Here is a 20,471-nt window from a genome sequence, read left to right as displayed (position 1 = left end):
AATAATCAATGCAGCACAGGAAATATTCGTAGTGCTGTGTAACCCTAAAAAATTATCTCTGAATGGGAAGCTGGAGGCAAAGGAAAAACATGGCGTTACGTGGTCTTTGATTGAAAGCGAAACAGATAAAGGCTGACGCAATTCGAGCGTGTGATTTCCAGCGCTGAATAATGAAGCGGAAAGATAGCAGACAAAAGGTGCAAGTTAGTTATTATAGGAATATCCGATGATATTGATTGTAATCTTCGTACAACATAAGGCGTACGTGAGTTTGAGTAGAATATCTTTTTTACCCCTTTTCTGTATCTCTCTTATAAATAGTTGGTTTGCTCCATTTGTAAGGGTTACACTATCAGAAACACAATCTCACCAACTAAATGTTCTAGAGTTTTCTTCAAGTCTTGGTTATCTTCTTCGGTCCAGGTCCAATCTCTGTTAATATTTCATTAGTTATATGCGAGTGCTTACTTTGTCTTCACCACATAGTATATAGGTCCAAATTTGGATCACGCAAATTGAGTATGTGGCTTACTAGGAGCGTGACACGTGGCAGATGTCTTCCAAGATAAAATACATGCAAGGGTAAAATATGAATAAAATTTTAGAATTTATACTTATTTATTACTCCCTCCTTCCACGAAAGAACTTCCTAAAATAGAGTGACACAAGTTTTAAAAAAAAGTTATTGAATATATTGAGAGTGGAGAAAATGTTGTTGAGTGTACTGAGAGTGGTTAAAAAATATTTTAATTAGTATTGAGAGGTGAAAAAGTGAAAAGTAAGTGGTGGAGTATAGTCCAAAAATAGGTAGAAAGTTCTTTTGTGGATGTCCCAAAAAGAAAAAGTAGGAAGTTCTTTCGTGGACGGATGAAGTATTTTTTTGTCAATTTTTTTTTTTTTTTTGCATGACCGCTGTCAAATTATGTATATAATTGAACACAAATATACATATACATAAATACAAATATGCATAACGTTTGATAGAAATATGCATGGAAATATGACTCGTCAAGTAACCAGCGGCGATAGCCACCTAACGATGTCACATAGTCATATGCATATAATTGAACACAAATATGCATATACATAAACACATATATGCATGATGCGTGACGTTACACACAAATATGCATGACACTATTCGACTTGTCAGGTGACCCACGACGATAGACACGTGATGGATCATATATTCCCATGCATATTTCTATCAAACGTTATGCATATTTTTGTTTATGTTTATGCATATTTATGTTCAACTATATGTATAACTATGGCGGCGATGAGCAGTAGCGAGAGAAACTTAAGGGGTCGCTTTGTGATATATTCTCATGCATATTTCTATCAAACGTTGTGCATATTTGTGTTCAGTTATATGCATAATTTTGACGACGGTCATGCCAAAAAAATAAAATTTCGACAAAAAAAAATATTTTTATTTTTTTAAAATTTTATTTCTATTTTATATCTGCGTGTATTTTGCCTAGAAAGCTATTGAAAACACTTTCCATGTATCACGTTCCTAGTGCGCCACATACACATATTATATATATATATATATATATATATATATATATATATATATATATAGGGAAGAGTTCAATGGAGACCACTCCCCTATATAGAGAATGAAGACCAAATCAGAGCCATTGATCTCACCAAAATCAATGAATCAGATTCATTCGAATTCTTCAAGTTTAGGAAATCCCGTAAATTCCTCATTTTCCAATTTTGGGAACCAACGAACATTATTATTAACTTACGAACATAAGTATGTTTATTTGTATGTTCATTTGTTTTTATACGAACATATCGACGAACATTAGTATGTTCATTTATTTTTTATACGAACACATCGACGAACGTTAGTATGTTCGTAAGTTTATAATAATGTTCGTTGGTTCCCATAATTGGAAAATGAGGAATTTACGGGATTTTCTAAACTTGAAGAATTCAGATTAATCTGATTCATTGATTTTGGTGAGATCAATGACTCTGATTTGGTCTTTATTCTCTATATAAGGAAGTGGTCTCCATTGAAGCTGACCCTATATATATATATATATATATATATATATATATATATATATATATATATATATATATCTATATATATATATATATATGCATCAGTTTTCTCGACAGTTCTACTCCTTCATTGCTATGCATTTTATGCGCTCACTAATCATTATCCCCTCCAACCATACACCCAAAACTAAAACAATAGAGAGAGAGAGCTGACACATGCACCCAATCGGAAAAATTTATAAGGATGTGTTTACTTTGGTAGTAAAATTTTCATTTGAAAATGATGGATAAGAAAATGTGAGATAATATTATTTTTTTTCTCCTTTTTTTATCATGTGTTTACTTAGTTAGAAATAGATGGATAAACAAATTGAAATATTGAAAAATATTTTCACACCCTCCCAATAGGATAATATTATCCAACATTTGTGAGAAAATGAGTGAAAAGGGGCTGCCCGAATAAATATTCCAGCCTGACCGGAGAAAATTATCCATCATAGAAAACATGTGAAAATGATGGAAAATATACTTTTTCTAACCTTTTCTATCAAAGTAAACACACCCTAAGAGTGAAAATTTAAAATGCCCTATTTCTTAACTTATATTCTCTCCGTCTCACAAAAATATGAACAAATGGGAGTGACGCGGGTCTTAAGAAATGTTAGTTGAAAATTATTGTGTGTGAAAAATGGATCCCACTTTATAAAGTGTTGTGAGAGTAATGAGTTAATTGAGGAACAGTAGTGGTGGGCCATGATAGTTTTTTTGTGAATAAGTATGAAAAGAATGGATAGAAAATAAGGGGATAATGTACAAAAATAGAAATATTTATGTTTTTGTGAGACACCCCAAAATGGAAAAATGTTCATGCTTTTGTGAGACGGATGGAGTATATGAAAAATGCCCTCTTTTATAAACATAAGCCTTTTACGCCCTATTCTTTAAATACCCTTGATGTTGATGGGTTTGTTTGGTTTTGCTTGAAGGTCTTATACATTTGACCGATTTGATAGCTATCAGTTAAGAGTACATGTGACCGGTAGGTGCGTGGCTAGGTTATCTGACCGCCTAGGTGGTGGTCAAATCATTTCACCGAGCAGTCACATGCTAGGTTATCTGACCGCCTAGGTGGTGGTCAAATCATTTCACCGAGCGATCACATGATTTTACCGATCGGTCAGATCATGTGACCGCTCGGTGAAATAATTTGACCACCACCTAGGCGGTCAGATAACCTAGCCACCCACCGGTCACATGTACTCTTGACTGATAGCTGTCAAATCGTTGTCTGATAGTTGTCAAATCGATCAAATGTGTAAGACTTTCATAAAAAACCAAGCAAATTTATTAATATCAAAGGACAAAATAGATTCTTCACTTAATTTGAGCATAAAATGCTTAAGTTTATAAAGTAGGACATTTTTAACATATAACTTAAGGAATAAGACATTTTTGCCTATTAACGCAAATTTATAATTAGAGACAAGTTGGAGAGAGAGAGCACTTGGCCGCTTACACATGCACACAATCGATTGTCCCAATTCTTTATAAAATTTATAATTATATTCTCCAATTTTCTATATCTTGTACCCCCTTCACAATTAATATATTTTTCTTTCATTATACTATACAATGTTTCAACGTTATCTCAAATTGTTGGCTCCAACAAACCAATAATAAACAATTATTTATAGTAATTAATTACAAAAACAGCATGAATATGATTAAAATTGGGTGAATTTCTATAAGCTATTAGAGATCTCAATATAAAAATGTAGGTTTTAGAAGAGAAGGCAAAATGGCATTTCCTGTATATACAGGATTACACACACAGACACACACATTATGCATGCAAATAACCAAAATGCACGTTGTAGCATCTAGGAGAGTGTCTCCATTTTGTGACTACTCGAAGAATCCGCTACTAATATCATCTTGAGGGCCGAAAGCCATCCTTTGAAATAGTCGGATTTCTGCAGACTGCGTTCTGGGGCTGAACATTTCGCTCTCCCCGACTCTCATTCCGTTTGTTAGATCTGTTGTAGCCATCGTGTCCAATGCTCTCACCACCTGAAACACATATGCACATTGAAAAACCAAAAAAAAAAAGAAGAAGATATTTTTCTGTAGTAACAGTTTTATTACCTGTCCCATCTTTGGTCTCTTGATAAATGAATGGCGCACACACGCTGCTGCAGCTTCAATCATCCGAAACATCTCACTGTTGATGTATTGTCTTTCAAGTCTTGGATCGACCAACCTCTCGAAGTCCCGTGTCACAAGTGCTTGAGATAGCAAAGGTCGAGCCTGCAACCAATTTGGTGTAATGTTTCCAATTCAGCAGTTGTGTTAGGATATGGAGAAATCCTTGGCTAACAGCAATTACCATGCAATCAGCATCTTTTTACTTATATTTCTTGCTAAATGTAGTAACTTAGCACTAAACACCAAAAGCAGACAGAATAAGAAGCAACAGTACCCTCCACAAATACCACACCTCAAGGCTGATTTTATTTTTCCTACTCGAAAGCCCATTATATGATACAACATATAAAAGCTATAATTACATTAATAAAATAGATAGACTGGAATGCTGATTCTCCATATACACATGTAGCCCATGCTATAATTGCTGGAGAAAAAAACAATGCGTGCGTGCAAGGGTGTTTGTGTATGATTCTATATGTACAAGTTAATTCAATGTCATAAGTACTACTTATCATATTATGCATACAACAGTCGTTATCTTCGACATCCTCTCCTGGCTCATGTTAGCAGTACTAGACACATAAAACAACATAACAATAGCAACAGAAACACAATCAAACAGTCAGTTGTTTAGGAGGAGAAACTACCTGAAATCTTAGACTTCTAATTATTTCAATAGAGTCTAAAAGCTCAAAAATATTGCAACAGCAATCAAGTGCACAAATGGATGCAAAAAGTTTATGGGATGATCAAGCAGCAAAAAGATAGACAGGGATGCAAAACCAACTCGATCCATTCTACAAATTACTCATGCATGCTAAGGCAACAATTCTCAAGTACGAAAAATTTATAGTTGCATAGGTCTATCCCTGTGGATTATGTATAAAACTTGTTGATGAACTTACATACTCAACTAAGCTCTCAGCGTCTAATGGCCGAGATTTATCTACAGGCTTGCGTCCAGTAATTAACTCTAAAAGCACAACTCCAAAGGAATATACGTCGGACCTTTCAGTCAACTTGCCACTAGATGCATATTCAGGAGCCATGTACCTGAAACCCCAACAAACTCAAGAATAAGAAAAAGTTCAATACCTAAATCCATTGACGCTTCAACTAGTTGCCATTGAACATCAACACCAATGGCAGACCACTTACCCAAATGTTCCCATAACACGTGTGGTAACATGTGAATTTGCATCCAAAGCTAATCTAGCTAATCCAAAATCAGAAACCTAGAAATATAGACAGACAAAAACTGAATATACGCATTAGATACTCTAAATACACATAAAAGAGTGTGGAAGACAATACACATACCCGAGCTTCAAAGTTACTATCTATGAGGATGTTAGATGACTTTATATCTCTATGGATGATACGAGGATGGCCTGAAGATTCACCAGCATACTTGAAAATTAATATTCTTCTATAAGATATGCAAGTAATGAGCTATGTCCAAATAATAGATGAAGTGTATAAAGTACCACTTTTTTTACTCTATTTATATCTAATTACTCTGTCACTAAATGAATAATCTTTTTATCAACCCCTAAAAACTGCATCAAGTTTTCTAGACACAAAAGAAATAAAACTATAGACCAATTAAGACGAAAAAACAACATCATGAACTAAGAATCTTCTGATTGACCAGAGTAAATAAAAATCACATAAATTGCTTTATCATGTTATCATTGTTAGAGAATGCCAAGTTCATAAGCTGTCTGGCAGGACTAGAGCAAGAGAGATGAGAAGAAAAAGACGTTACAAACTTCACAAAGAATATTCCTATTAACTTCCAGTAGACAAGTCGTCCAGTCCTCCTATCTATTCAAGCAAATGTTTTCTTCTTGCTGAGCTATTTGGAAGAAGTTACTTCACTTTTATGTCCCTTTTTACCTTTGAGGAACATGGAGAAATTTGAGGCAAGATATTGTCAAGTTTAGATCAACATCATCACAACTTCTATGATAATGCTACTTTATGTTTTTATTTTTGAGAGAGGCTTCAAATTTTCAATTAAGTTTTTACTTAAATTCAATATAAAAAGGTTCTCATTTGAACCATTTCCTCTCTCTCTCTCTCTCTCTCTCTCTCTCTATATATATATATATATATATATGCAGGGGCGTACCCAAATTTTGAAAAAATAAAATAAAATTATAATATGTCTAAAAATGTTGTTATTATTATTATTATATTTGTATTTTAGTAAAAAATGTCTAAAATGTATTGAATGCCCCCAAAAAAAATTTTAGTAAATGTTTTGAACTATATTATCTATGAAAATGATGTTATTATTATTATTATTATATTTGTATTTTAGTAAAAAATGTCTAAAATGTATTGAATGCCCCCAAAAAAATTTTTAGTAAATGTTTTGAACTATATTATCTATGAAAATGTTGTTATTATTATTATTATTATATTTGTATTTTAGTAAAAAATGTCTAAAATGTATTGAATGCCCCAAAAAAAAATTTAGTAAATGTTTTGAACTATATTATCTATGAAAATGTTGTTATTATTATTATTATATTTGTATTTTAGTAAAAAATGTCTAAAATGTATTGAATGCCCCAAAAAAAAAAATTCGGGGGCTACCGTCCCCGAACCCCCGTAACAGTTCAGCCCCCCCCAAAAAAAATCCTGGCTCCGCCACTGTATATATGTATGTGTGTGTGTGTGTTTTCATGTATATATGCCTAACTATTCTGATTTGAAAAATGGCAAGAATGTGTCTTGTTCCAAGTGAAAGGGAGAAGAAACGCATAGACTTTCTCTCACAAAAATATATCATGGAAAGAACTGGAAAAAAGGTTGAAGATGTAAAATGATAGTAAAAGAAAACTTTAACAACTTACAGTCTTCATGAAGGTAAGCTATTCCACGAGCTGCACCCAGAGCAATTTTTACACGTACAGCCCAGTTTAGAACAGGCATACCTTCACCTGAAAAAAGCTTTAGGAACATAAACAATCATAGATGCAGAAAAAAAATACTTCAAACGTGAAAAGAAAAATTTACCATGAAGGTGGTAATAGAGATTATTATTAGGGAAATATTCGTATACAAGCAGCCTTCTGTTTTCATTAATGCAATAACCGACAAGTGAAACCAAATGGCGATGGTGAATACGACTTATTATCTCAACTTCCGACCTAAATTCCCGTTCTCCCTGCCCTCCGCCAATCTTTAACTGCTTAACTGCTACATCTCTACCATTTGCCAAGCTTCCTTTGTACACAGACCCAAATCCACCTTCACCCAAGAGATTCTGTGCTGAAAATCCATTTGTTGCCTGGACTAGTTCTTCATAGTTGAACCACGTCCTAGAACTGCCGAAGCCACCAGGATCATGGGGTGAACAGATGATATCTAGGCCAGAGCCACTTCTATTTTTGGGTTTTGACATTTGCAACTTCAAAAATGCAGGATCTGGGCACATGGCAAATAACTTCTTAAATTATTTCCATAAGAAGATGGTGCATGACCCTGCTGTTATTCTAATTTGCATGTTCTAATATATTTACCTGATTCATGGGAAGAGGTCGGCACAATGTAATTACCATTACGTCCAGAAGCTTTTTTTCGCCATCTCACACAACATGCAACCACTAGCAAAAATACTAATATACCCACTACTGAATATAATATCACGCCGGCCTCAGTATGAATGCCCCCATAATCAATATGCCCTGAATCTTTTGGTGCATTACCAGTGGAACTATTGATTCTTGGATGGGATGGCGGTGACCGAGAGGAATGAGGAGGTGGTGATTTAGTATTGAAGGTGCATGTGGTGACATTGGTGGTGATCGTAGAGGAGGAGGAGGTGGAGGAGGAGGTGGAGGGGAGTTTTGTGGAGGTGGTGGAGGTGGAGGTGAGTTGCGTGGAGGTGGTGGAGGTGGAGGTGAGTTTCGTGGAGGTGGTGGAGGTGGTGGAGATGAGTTTCGTGGCGGTGGTGGAGGTGAGTTTTGTGGAGGTGGTGGAGGTGAGCTCCGTGGAGGTGGAGGTGGTGGAGATGGTGACGGCGGTGAAGGGGAACTTGCTGGGGGCTTAGGTGGTGGTGAACTCTTAGGGGGCTGTTGTGATTTCGGAGCTGGAGGTGCAGGACTGTTTAACGGCTGAGGCGGGGGTGGAGAGTGATTAGGAGGAGGCGGTGAATAGGGAGCATCAATCAGTGGAGGTGGTGGAGAGTTAACTGGTGGTTTAAGAGGAGGTGCAAGTGATATTGGAGGTGGAGTAGAAGGTAATGATGGAGGAGGAGAAACTATAGTTTCAGGGGGAGGAGAAGCCATAGGCAGAGGTGGAGGTGCTGGGATTGAGGGAGGGGAATTTTTCAGTGGCGGCGGTGATGAATCCTGAGGACCATCAGGAGGAAGAGGAGGTTGTGTAGAAGATGCAGAAGCCATCTCACCAACCACCAACAACCCCTTGATATACTAACTTTGTCGCTACTTCTATCAACAAATTTACTTAAACTTCAATATCATATGCAAAAACCACAATGTAGCTCAATAATGTCACTTCTCCTATCAATCAAATCATCCAGAACATCAAAATTGTTATCAAACTAAAATTCCCTTTCACGCACTACGTCAATAACTATGCATGAATCACTGTATTCTCACAAGATAAAGAACCAAACACATCACAATCGCCAAATGCAACAAAGATCACCATAATCTGCAGAAAAATCACTTCATGCACGGAAACCAGCACTCAAATCCCCAATTCTACGCAAAACCTAGTCGCTAAAGCGTCAATTAATGTCAAATTTCTCATAATCCGACTGAATTCCAACCATCCAACACAGGAATCACGTACAACTCAGAATCCTATATCACCGTATACAGCAGCAGAATCACAACTTTTCTAAACCAAAATCGGGAAATAAAAAATCTCACACTTCAGTCAGGCATGAAAACACATCCACGAGCAGAATCACTTTGTTCATCTGAGCGGCGCGCAGTATTTACCGAACAACACCATGCCAAAAGCAGCCATGTATGGAAAGGGGACATAGATTCGGCGCCAGATGTGTGTCATAACATACGAGAATTTTTCTCAGCTTTGAGTTTCCATGGTAGATTCTCCACATCACAAATCTGGAGAGCTAATTTTATTTAATTAATTAATTATTTATTAATGTATTTATGTGTGAATGCGTAAAAATGGATTATTGTTTCCTAAGCCATGACGATTAGGTCCAAATCACGGAAAATTGGGGTCAAGGACAATTCTTTCTCCCCATTGTTTCAAATCAAGGATAAAAATGGATTAGTGTTTCATCGTTGGTCAATGATGACGTGGATGTGTCACATCCTTTTTGACATTTGTTGACTGTATTAAAAGAATGTTTGTTTAGGAACTGTTTTAGATTTCCATAAAAGAAATGAACATTTTAGATAATAGAGTGTGTTAATATATTTTTATCCACGGTACGTTCCTTTTTTCTTTTTTCTTTTTTTTTTTTTTTGGGGGGGGGGGGGGAGGTGGGATTTATTGAAGTGTGATTAATAATGTTTATGACAAGATTACGTTACCTTTGAAGGGTTTACTCGTAAAATTCTACTTACTTAGTAAACTTTTCAAAACAAAGTAATACTATCTTTTTCGACTTTTCATTTCCAAGTAAATTGATTTCTCTAGACATAAAATCTACGACTCGTAAAAAATAGTATTAATTTTTATCTAATTTGTAGTTCCAACCACACTAATTCGCACCAAACTTTCGAATTTTAAATAAATTCTTCTTGTTTAAATTGTCAATTCACGATATTAAAATCAATGGTCTTTTTGATGAGTTGGAAGAAATTGATATTTTGGTATATAAATCACCATTAATATTCGTTGACGACGATAAATCTTACAACAATACATTGTTGCTTAGATTGCCAATAACATCGACTTTAAGATACTCTATCAATCTCATTTATCGAAACTCGAAAGTAATTTGAGTGTAGAAACAATTGTGGTTTGACTGAGGACGAAAGTTTTGCAAATTGGTGGAATTTTTCAATTGTCTTAATCTTGACTAGGACTGTAAATTTGGGTACCCGCGGGTACCTTACCCGCAAAATGCGGATATCCACGGGACAAAAACCGCCCAAAACCCCACCCTCACCCGACCCTCCTGCATGTTGCGGGTACCCGAATACCCGCAGCGGATACCCGCGGCGGGTATGAGGGTACCCTCACAGTCCCGCAATTTTTTTTATTTTTTTTTATTGTAATTTTGCGGGTTTTTGGTCCCGCAGGAGGGTATTTTGTCCCGCATTTCACAAAAAAAATTGAAAATATCATTTCTATTTCATCGATTATTCATAAAACCTGTGACGAATACATAATAAATAAATAGCTGACAAACAAGCACAACGATCAAAATTCAAGTTCAAACGCTAAATCAAAGATCAATCCAACAGTCTAATAAATACAAAGTCAATAATAAAATAATAGTACTAGAGGTAGTTTTAAAACGAAATTAATAGTGTAGAAAGTCACGAAATAAAATTAGGGCTTGGAGTTTTTGGGAGTTAATTCCTAAAATTCCTAATAAAATTATTTAATTTTAATTTTTTAATATTATTTGCGGGTAATGCGGGTACCCTCTACCCGCAATTTTTGAGGATATGATACCCGCACCCGACCCTCCTCTTTAAATTTGCGGGTTTCAGATACCCGATACTCGCGCGGATATCGGGACAGGTGAGGGTATACCCGATACTCGCAACCCGATTTTACAGCCCTAGTCTTAAATTTGAGCATGTTTTAACCACAACAAATTGAAAGTTTGTATTGTATTTATTCGAAACACAAAAATGGTGATCACATGAATATTAACATAAAATAACATTGTGCATGCTATAAGGTCTTTTTTTTTTTTTTTTTTTTACTTTGGAAAAGGGAGAGCGGTAGAGTTTGAACTCTAAATCTCACTGTTCGTAAACAGGAGTTCGCACAGCTTAATGTCTTCTTGGGGACTATATGCTATGAGTTATGACGCTCTAACATAGATGAAATACTCCCTACGTCCCATTACAAATATCTCACTTTCTATTATGGGATGTCCCATTACAAATGTCTAATTCCTTTTATAATATATTCTCTCTCTATACCTGATATTTAAATAATTTTCACCAACTCACTTTATCTACTTTCTATACATTTCTTAATCTCTGTATCAAAAAATAATGAGATATTTGTAATGAAACGGAGGGAGTATAACTTCACTCAAAATTAAAAGAGTAAAATTCATTCCGATAAAAAAAAAGAGTAAAATTCAAACCTTCATTTCATCTAATCTTTTTTCCATAGAAGAATGAGAGAAATAGTTTTATTTTACTAGTTGTACTAATTTTTTGTTTAGTTATTTTTTCTATGACAAGGAAAACCTTCTACTAACCAAGATTTGCACTCAAATCTTCCACAAAATTATGATACACTATGCCTTTTCTTTAATACACAACTAATTAACAACTACAACCAGAGATGTTAAACGAATTGAGTAGAATCAGCACACACTATCATTCTAAGTTTATCTAAATTAACAAAAGAATATCCAAAATCTTCTTTGTTTTTATTAATTCAAATTGGGTTTAATTAAATCTCAGTCAAACTGAAGCAATGCATCAGAAATCACGTTCATGAAAAAACGAGCATTCGACTTATTGATGATGATTAACACAAAAAGAGTATTAATCTTAAAGTAACCTACAAGAGTAGTAACACTGCTAAAACAAGGTCCCTCAAGGAAAGAAGGAACTCACAAACTCCTGAATGAAAAAGGATGTCTGCTATGTTAAAATCTGATTTCTGCTTCGTCTTCCCGAGCATTGCTTCTAGTCGAGAACTGCCGTGACAAAATGACCAGAGACGATTAAATTTAGTCCAGGGGATGAATCAAGGGACTAGTTAGACCTATTGCTCATCTTGAATTTCTTCTGGAAATGATTTCGGCTGCCCATCTTTTCCCGATTTCAGTTTGAAATTTTCCTGCACCGGACAAAGGGAAATACGCGTTATTAACTGGAATAATTGTAGCTAAGCGATGAAGAGAATTGTTCACCGGACTTACCGGCAGTTGACAGAAAGAATTCATCCAAGATCTTCCCATGCTCTGCTAGACAAAAAAACTTACCATCATCAAATAATATTCTGTATCATAGTTCAGACAGAGACATGCTAAAAACTTTGATAATATACCACAGGCAGATAAGAAATCTAATCTTTTTAATAGAATAAAATTATGGATTCTAGATCATAAAGGGCAAGAATTATAAGCCCTGGATATTGTTTCTTCTGTTAAGCGAGAAATAAATGTCAACTCATTTACCTGTTTCGTACTCTAACGCTTGTAGAATCATTTCAACCTGAAGAAATATTAGACTAGTTAGGATAAAAAACTGGGGATAAATCGGTAAAAAGAAGACATGAATTGACAGAATACTAGTAGAGAAGAAAGCATATATATATATATATATATATATATATATATATATATACATATATATATTTACATGAGAATCTATCAACACACATACAAGGAGCTGCATTCGGCAATAGCAAGAAAGAAGGGGACAACCGAACAGGGAAATACTCAATTTTCTTCTACATGTGAAAAAGCGTGGTTATACTAAGTTGTGAACATTAATAATCTTTCCTCTGCTTCAAAATAAATTAGATGGCATGCAGAAAAGATTAATAGTTCAAAATTTTGATAGCTTAGGATGAGGAGATAGCTTATATGCTATCCTACTAGCACCCATTAAACATCCAACCCGATCGATGAAAGTATACACTACATTTCTTGAAAGCCAATTGCGTTAGTGAACATGCTTCACAAGATTGGTAGAAATATCAGTGTTAGGCAGGAAGGCATAATAATCAGAACAAGTAAATGCCAAAATGTGAGTTGCTAAGAAATTGCAGAAAAGCTACTAGATACTATTGAGAAATTTCAACATCCGGACAGGACTGAAAGATTACATCTTATTAAAATCGAACAAAAGCTCTAAAATTTGAAACGATGGCACAAACATGCAGTACTACATACTTTGTCAAAATCTTTCACAAGGTTGGCCTCTAAAGATGAGTTGGTTTCATACTCTTGCCATAGTTCTTGTATTTCATCAGCTGCCAAAAAAGGTTCATTATATCACGTCTGATACAAGAAGAACATGGACTATAAGTATATATAGCCTTAAAGCTAAGTCAAACCTCTCATCCCACCACCAAGAACTTTGCACATTTCATCTAACGCCTCTTGCTCCATTCTACTCTTTTCATGCTTTGGCACACCATCAGATGGGGTTATATCTCCAACAATGGCTACAAAAGTGAAGACAACACACGTACTTAACATATCGAGTGATGAGACAGAAGAACTGATGGCAAAAGTAAACGTCAAAGTTTAAAGAACCGGGATTACAATCAGAGCCTGTGTAGCTCAGAAGAAGAGTCGAGCAAGTAGAAACACTGTGACTTGACAGTTCTGCTTAAGGCATATAACATAGTTTTGGCAGGATTGTCATAACAAACGTAAGGTAACAAAAGATCTCCACATACATAGTAAAGTTTCTTTTTATCATAATAGAAAAACCTTACTAGGGAATTCAAGATGTGAGCTAATTACGGTCATTATGGTCAAAGAAAATTATGGAAATTAATACACATCAACAGTGACTAGATGCCTAGACGTTGATAGAATATGAAACTGAAGATATATAGGGAGCTAAAAATTTGTTATATCAGCAAAATGATTATGGTTACTGGAAAAATATTATGATGCCAGCGGTTACATGCTATAAGCGGGAGAGGATGGAAAGGGAGCTAAATGCAAAATATTTTACTTATGGGAAATGGGAAAAAGCAGTGATGTTTTTGAAATATTAGAACTTTCGTAACCACGCCAACAAAATTCAAATTTTATCAAGAATATACCTTCTGCGATGTCATGAACAATTGCTATCTTGATACACCTGTTTCATGGTTAATAAGAAACAAGGTAAATATACTTCAGAATAAACACTGAACAGGGTAACATTTCTGGCATTGTATAAGGAAAAACTATTAAAGCACAACCTTTCCCTGTTAACGCCAGGAGCATCATCAGCAATCAAAGCCATCAATGACATACGATACATGTGATCAGCTATTGATTCAGGACCCTTTATGCCATGATTCAGCCATCCTTTCCGTTTTGTAGACTAAATGTATGTGAGAGAGGGAGAGATCAAAAGAACCTTTATAATAGCAGATAACATCAAAAATAAAAAAACAATACACCAAAGTATTTGTACTATGTCCCTGTTCAATTACTTGAAAGTTACAAGAATATCAATTAATCTCTTAAAAAGTGGATGGCCACCTAACTAAAGCAGTTGGACATGAGAGTGCAAAAGGTAAGAAAAAGAACGAGAATTATCTATCTTTCGGTTCCTTCACACTCCTTTTTCTGCATTTTCAGGCGATTAATCAACCAGAAGACCTAATTATATTTGACTATTTTTAAAAAAATTCTGGACAAAAGTTTGCCATTCTTGTTAAAAATGCTTCCACTTTAAAGTTAGACAGCATTCAAGAAAATAATTAAGGGTGTTGAGCATGATCATATCAAATGGTAAAGAGAAACCATACAGCCATCTGCTCGTCTATCACCCACCAAGCCAACAAGAAAGCTATAGGTAAGGGAAGGAATTACAACATAAGTTACTTCAAGGAGAGGAAAAAGAAAACAACCTATTCTTACTTTTATACATGATCATGCTATGGTTGATTCACAATGAGCCTACTCTTAACATGATATATGCTGGCACAGAAAGTATCCCAACCTCCAGTTGAATTCATGAAACAATTTTCATCGAAATGCTCCACAAGAACATTGATGCTTCTATAATTCTAACCATGAATTCTCTCTTGGCAGCAACTCAATCAACACATGCCGTAATATTTTCTAAGAACCTCATAATTCAGAAGGAGAAGATTAATACACCACCAAGACATATCTAATTCACATAACACTGAACGCACCAAAGATTCACGTTCGGGAGAGAGAGAAAAAGAGAATATCTTTAAGACCATGTTTGGTTGGGTGTTTTTAGAGATTGGAAATGGATTCAATTACTTGTTGTTTCGTTTGGGTAATGAGTTAACCATTACCCTTACTTGAGGGTAACCCAATCACTCAATTTGTTATCCCTCAAAATAGAGAGGAAACAAAAAAAAGAGAATCCCTTACTAATGATTCTTTTCCATTGTTAAACCAAACAATCAATAAAAGTAATGGTTATTATTACCATTCCATTCCTTTATTTAATTCAATTCCCTTTCCATTCCTCTACTTGAACCAAACGAGCACTAAAACTCAAACATTTTTTTCCCCCAAAAATCACAGGTGTGAAACATTAACAAACAAACTAAGCAAAACCAAAATATCTACTAATTCCCACCCCTACACATGGCAAGAACATGCAAACGCACGAAATTCGGACGGACCTTCAGACGATGACACAATGTGAGAAAATCAATGGCGGCAGAAGGAGATGGAGACGCATGCAAACTTTCCGGGCTTCCGGGCGCCGATCCAAACCCAGAAACACTTTTACCCATTTTGGCGGAATCCAGATTCGGGTTGTTGGAATGAGCCGCGACGAGTCTTGGGCTAGGCGAGTCTGAACAAAAAGGGACTTTTATGGGGGATTTGTGGGAAAATCCTATTTTTTGCAGATTAGTGTTTGCAATGGAATATGGGTTCGCTTTAGCCGCCGCTGCGGACGCCATTGTTAAACTGATGGGAAAAAAAAAAAATGAAACTTGATTATGAATGCAACACAATCAATTTTTGTTGCAGCTGTAATTTAGGCTAAATAGATTACCCGGCCCCTAATTTGTGCCTTTTTCTGGTCAATTTCTTGTCCTTTTTCTAGTCTGGGGCTTTTTGACGACAGCCACAAGGCGCTGCGATGAATTGGGAAAGATAATTTAGAGGATGTTAGGTTTAAGATTTAAGAGAATTTAGGGTAGAATTAGAAATTAGAAATTAGAAATACTACTAATTTTAAGATTATTTCTATTAAAAAAAATTAAGATAATTGTATTTCTTTTAGTAAAAGTTTGTTTTATGAATTTTTTAAATATTAAGATCATTTCTATTTTTATGAATATTTTTAATATATTGTCTCAATGTTTTTAAGATAATTGTATTTCTTTTAGTGAAAGTTTGTTTTATGTTTTTATATTAGGCCGTGAGCTCTTCGATACGTATCATCAAGACGAGCGCCACCGTCTTCTCAATGAACCCTAGCGCCGCCGCCTTCTCACTGGTGGCCTGATGGATCCCGATTTCCCTCCTCTCACTAGCAACTTCGCTCCCCCCTTCCCCCACGAGGCTCATCTGGCAGTGGTGGTAGTGGAGCAGCGACTGTGACGAAAATCTCAACGATGGTTACTACTGTTGATGTTCCGTCTAGTTCTACGATAGGGATCTCCCTAACCCAGACTACTGGCTCTATTGGTCCCTCAGTTGCTCCCCAAAAGATTATGGCAAGAGAGACAAACCCTAAAGCGGATACTAGGGTTTCAAAAAAATAGGGTGTCCTTTGCTCGTGTGGTTAATAGCATGTCCCAAAAACCGACGGACGTCTTTGCACAGGATTTAAGTGCCCTTCACCCTGTCAAGATTGGGAACAAATCCATTCTCCGGATTCTTGAATCTCTTTATCAAAGCAAACTCAAGGAGTTTGAATTCGTCGTTCATGCTCGGCTCATCTTAGACAAGGGCGACACTCCTCGCTTTGCGACTGATATTAAGTAGGAACTAATGGCTCTATGGAATACTTCGGAGGCCATTCGTGTCGTTCCTCATGGCAAGGGATTCTTCTCCATCATATTTACGTCAGAATCGAAACTTTTGATGGCTAAATCTAAGGCGACTTGGAAACTCAGTAGGGGTATTATCCGGATCAGGGATTGGGTTCCGAACTTTGACCCCCTATAAGGAGGCTTCGGCTCTTTCACAAGTTTGGCTACACATCTACTACCCTCCTCATGAGTATTGGCATCCGGAGGTGATCATCGAAATTGCAAGAGAAGTGGGTCTTCCGATTAAATTGGATAGTTTTGCTTTTGCCGGCCATGTGGGGCATTTTGCGCGTGTTTTGGTGGATAAGGACGTTTCTAAACCTATTCCCTAGTCGTTAACTGTTGATAAAGGGAATGTTTCTTTTGATGTTGAGTTCGACTATGAGAATCTCCCTCATCATTGTGGATTTTGTCAACTTGCAGGTCACAATATTACTCAATGTTGTCACAAGAAACAACAGGTTGCTAAAGAAGGAGATTCGGCAGGTTCAAAAGACGTCAATCCGCCTGCGACTAATCCAAAGAAAAGAATTGAACTACCAAATGGAAAACAATGGCACAAAGCTAAAGATATTAACACTTGCAATTCTTTTGAAGCCCTTGCCAAGTTAGACGAATGAGATAATACTGAGAAGGTTCCAGTAGATACTGCACAAACAAATGGTGTGCATTCTTGCACTAACTTTGGATTTGACATAGGCACTTCATCCGCGATTGCTCAGAGTATTAACGAGGTAGCTGAGCCCGGGAATTCACATCTGGCTGGTCCGGATATATTGGAAGCTATTATAAATAATGTTCCAGAAGATAACTTTGAGGTCCATATCACTCCAGAAGTTGATTTGTCTGCTAATAAAACGAATAATTCTCCAGGGAAATTTGACAAAGCTATTGCGCTTGAATATCATATGAAAGTGCAACTTCTGGAGACGGCAATGACTCAAAATCAACAGAAAGATAGCGAGAATGAAGTTTTACCTGAGACTATGAATCCTAATTCGGAAATTCCTGTCAAAAGAGGCCGGGGTAGGCCTCCTAAGTAAATTGTCGAACAGTTGGTGCGCACAGCTGTTCCGGAAAATTCCATCAAAGGCCGACTTGGGCATTCTCATTCCGCCACTATTGGGGATAGCTCTGTGATTGAGACGGCTTCTTGGGAGGCTGCTCACTCGAAATTTAATGCCTTAGTCAAAGAAGCTGCTGAAAAGGGTATCAATATTTCTAATTTTCAAATCACTCATCCGGATTCTGCTGCTACCAAAGTTATGGACTCGGTTTCTTCTAGAAAATGGGGTCACGTGGTGGACGATGATATAGATCCTCTTCAAGAGGATGAAATTTCCTTCTCTGCCAAATGAATATCCTGGCCTGGAATATTCGGGGTATGACTTCTATCTCCCATAACTTGCTTAATAACTACTGTCATACCCATCGCCCTATCATCTTAGGCATCATTGAGCCTAAGATGAATTTCAACAATATCCCTGATTCTTTTTGGCATTCCATGGATATGGTTCCCTTTCATAGGAATGATCGTGGTAATCATGCTTCTAATATTTGGATTTTCTCTACTGCTTTGGTTACTTGTTCGCTGCTTCACTCCACTGATCAGGTGGTGATTTTGGATGCCACTCATCTTGGTTATTATGACGGTCCGACTTATCTAGGGGCCAGCCACGCTGAACTTGGGGTGATTATCAAGGTTATTTAGCGGAAGTAAGTAACTTAACTATTTTGATTGAAAAACTTGGTTAATTAGCGGAATTAATGAACCTATTCTTTAATCGTTCTGCTCAAAGGAAAACCCGACTTCTCACGAAGTATGAGGACTCCGGAAAAGTCCAGAGAGTTCGTTATCACGGTGTCTGAGTGCCCAAGAGAAACTTAATTGTTCAGTTGTTTAGAGAAAGCAATAAACAAGTTCATAATTGCCACGCAGGGCATAACCAACAAAATGAAATGTTTGGTGATCGAGGTTATGGGAAATAAATTTCATCGAGAAACCTTGTTGACAGCTCCAGACCACCACCACCACCTAGCCCCCGCTGTGCCCGGCTCCATTAACCTGAAATGAATTAAAACTTTGGGCTGAGTACTACTCAGTGAAGTTAATGCCCCTTTTTTCTTTAAACTGGTTTTAAAGAACTGTGATACTTGGTGAAATGCATGCCTGTAAGAAAATATAGCAATACTTGAAAAACAATTACTATAAATTCTGAAATACTTGTGAGCCGTAGCTCCTTTAACCTTTTGCGCGCCTTTCTGGTTTGGTGTTACCTTTCTTGGTGCTAAGTATGGGAAACCCGGCCGAATCAATCACATACCTAAACTTCTTACTGGTGTACACTACCCTGGCCCCCGTCGGAGACAGAGCCGATCATTTGGGGACGACCCCGTTTGTTTTATGGGGACAACCCCGTTTGTTCTTTGTAACAACCAAACAAAATATTTGCATGCATTCACAATTTATAACATATTTGCTTGTATAAAAAGAGAGGGCTTACTAACCCAATATACTTTTGCAAATATAACCCACCTGATCTTCGGTGTGGAAGAGAGAGATGATCTTAAGCTGTGGCACCGTCCTACGGACCAATTCCTACAAGACGAGTTCTTAACACTTAGCACATATCATGGATAACGAAAACCGTTGTCTACTTAGGGTCTCTAGGTCAACCTATTCCCGGACTTACAACGCATAATCGAACTAGGGATTATGCAGTTTACATACATTTGCTTATCTTGATGCCTTATCTAGGTTAACTCACTCATTTTCATGAAAACTTTGCACAAAACATGTCCCAAACTCTTCATGCACATATACTTAATCTTTCATGAAACTCCTTTAAAATCAACTTTCAAACTTAGAAAATAATTATTCAACAACTTGAGCTCTTAAGGGGCTGTTTTGCAACATACACCAAATCTGCTTTGGATCTTTAAATGAGGCTCCAAAGGACATTCTGGAAAACAGACATTTCAAGGATCATTCTCCAATTTGAATCGAGTGAAACAGAGTTCAAACGAGCAAGATATGCCCTCTCAAAGATGGGTATTTAACAAGCAAAAATCTGAAAATTTCAGATTTTCATATTAGAACCAAGTCAGTGGGCTTTCTTTAAAAATTCATATCCCCCTTTACAAAACTCCATTGGGAACCCCAAAGGTCAATCCAAAAACTAGGGAGAGAGTGTAACACTCTCCAGTTGGATTTACCCCATAAAGGTTCATGGTTTAGGAGCTATTAACACCCAAAGTTCAGTGCACAAAAAGAGTTCAAGTTCGGCAGATTCAAAATTTAAATCAGAAAAACCACTTTAGGCTTCACCAAAAATTCTACAAATGAACAAATAAGTTCCCAACATGTCAATGAA

At 36.4% G+C, this 20,471-nt stretch overlaps 3 protein-coding genes across 5 annotated transcripts; all 3 read right to left on the bottom strand.

Moving 5' to 3' along the window:
* Positions 1–3,746: 3,746 nt before the first annotated feature.
* Positions 3,747–9,468, bottom strand: LOC131024433 (proline-rich receptor-like protein kinase PERK8). Its single transcript, XM_057953944.1, has 8 exons — positions 7,767–9,468; positions 7,261–7,671; positions 7,098–7,184; positions 5,554–5,624; positions 5,392–5,468; positions 5,139–5,286; positions 4,171–4,332; positions 3,747–4,095 (listed from the first exon to the last, which is right to left on the bottom strand). Exons 2-8 carry the CDS (start codon positions 7,646–7,648, stop codon positions 3,931–3,933), a joined length of 1,098 nt encoding a protein of 365 aa, XP_057809927.1. The 5' UTR covers positions 7,649–7,671; positions 7,767–9,468; the 3' UTR covers positions 3,747–3,930.
* LOC131025930 (leucine-rich repeat extensin-like protein 3) lies at positions 7,890–8,648 on the bottom strand. The gene has a single exon (XM_057955709.1). The coding sequence runs from the start codon at positions 8,646–8,648 to the stop codon at positions 7,890–7,892; it is 759 nt and encodes a 252-aa protein (XP_057811692.1).
* Positions 9,469–11,794: 2,326 nt separating the features above from the next.
* LOC131024432 (uncharacterized) lies at positions 11,795–16,246 on the bottom strand. 3 transcript variants are annotated; one of them, XM_057953941.1, is made up of 9 exons: positions 16,113–16,246; positions 15,733–16,024; positions 14,320–14,444; positions 14,179–14,216; positions 13,456–13,566; positions 13,292–13,371; positions 12,572–12,608; positions 12,314–12,358; positions 11,795–12,231 (listed from the first exon to the last, which is right to left on the bottom strand). In XM_057953941.1, the coding sequence occupies exons 2-9, from the start codon at positions 16,015–16,017 to the stop codon at positions 12,164–12,166; spliced, it is 789 nt and encodes a 262-aa protein (XP_057809924.1). In that variant the 5' UTR covers positions 16,018–16,024; positions 16,113–16,246; the 3' UTR covers positions 11,795–12,163. The 3 variants fall into 3 exon arrangements, with proteins under 3 accessions (XP_057809924.1, XP_057809925.1, XP_057809926.1); XM_057953942.1 differs by having other exon boundaries at positions 12,314–12,355; XM_057953943.1 differs by having other exon boundaries at positions 12,314–12,355; positions 15,733–16,246.
* Between the last annotated feature and the right edge of the window lie 4,225 nt (positions 16,247–20,471).

This window comes from Salvia miltiorrhiza, chromosome 5, assembly GCF_028751815.1.
Source record: "Salvia miltiorrhiza cultivar Shanhuang (shh) chromosome 5, IMPLAD_Smil_shh, whole genome shotgun sequence".
NCBI lineage: Eukaryota > Viridiplantae > Streptophyta > Magnoliopsida > Lamiales > Lamiaceae > Salvia > Salvia miltiorrhiza.
This window is presented reverse-complemented; position numbering and strand designations above follow the sequence as displayed.

What these genes read in the sequence shown, in the direction of transcription:
- LOC131024433 (XM_057953944.1), bottom strand. Translation starts at nt 7,648, where the DNA reads ATGTCAAAACCCAAAAATAGAAGTGGCTCTGGCCTAGATATCATCTGT. An exon ending in TCTCTATTACCACCTTCATG is followed by an intron (nt 7,185 to 7,260) that starts GTAAATTTTTCT and finishes AGCTTTTTTCAG; the next exon opens with GTGAAGGTATGCCTGTTCTA. An exon ending in CGTGTTATGGGAACATTTGG is followed by an intron (nt 5,287 to 5,391) that starts GTAAGTGGTCTG and finishes TTGGGGTTTCAG; the next exon opens with GTACATGGCTCCTGAATATG.
- LOC131024432 (XM_057953941.1), bottom strand. Translation starts at nt 16,017, where the DNA reads ATGGCGTCCGCAGCGGCGGCTAAAGCGAACCCATATTCCATTGCAAAC. An exon ending in CCTGGCGTTAACAGGGAAAG is followed by an intron (nt 14,217 to 14,319) that starts GTTGTGCTTTAA and finishes ACCATGAAACAG; the next exon opens with GTGTATCAAGATAGCAATTG. An exon ending in ATTCTTTCTGTCAACTGCCG is followed by an intron (nt 12,232 to 12,313) that starts GTAAGTCCGGTG and finishes TGTCCGGTGCAG; the next exon opens with GAAAATTTCAAACTGAAATC.
- LOC131025930 (XM_057955709.1), bottom strand. Translation starts at nt 8,648, where the DNA reads ATGGCTTCTGCATCTTCTACACAACCTCCTCTTCCTCCTGATGGTCCT.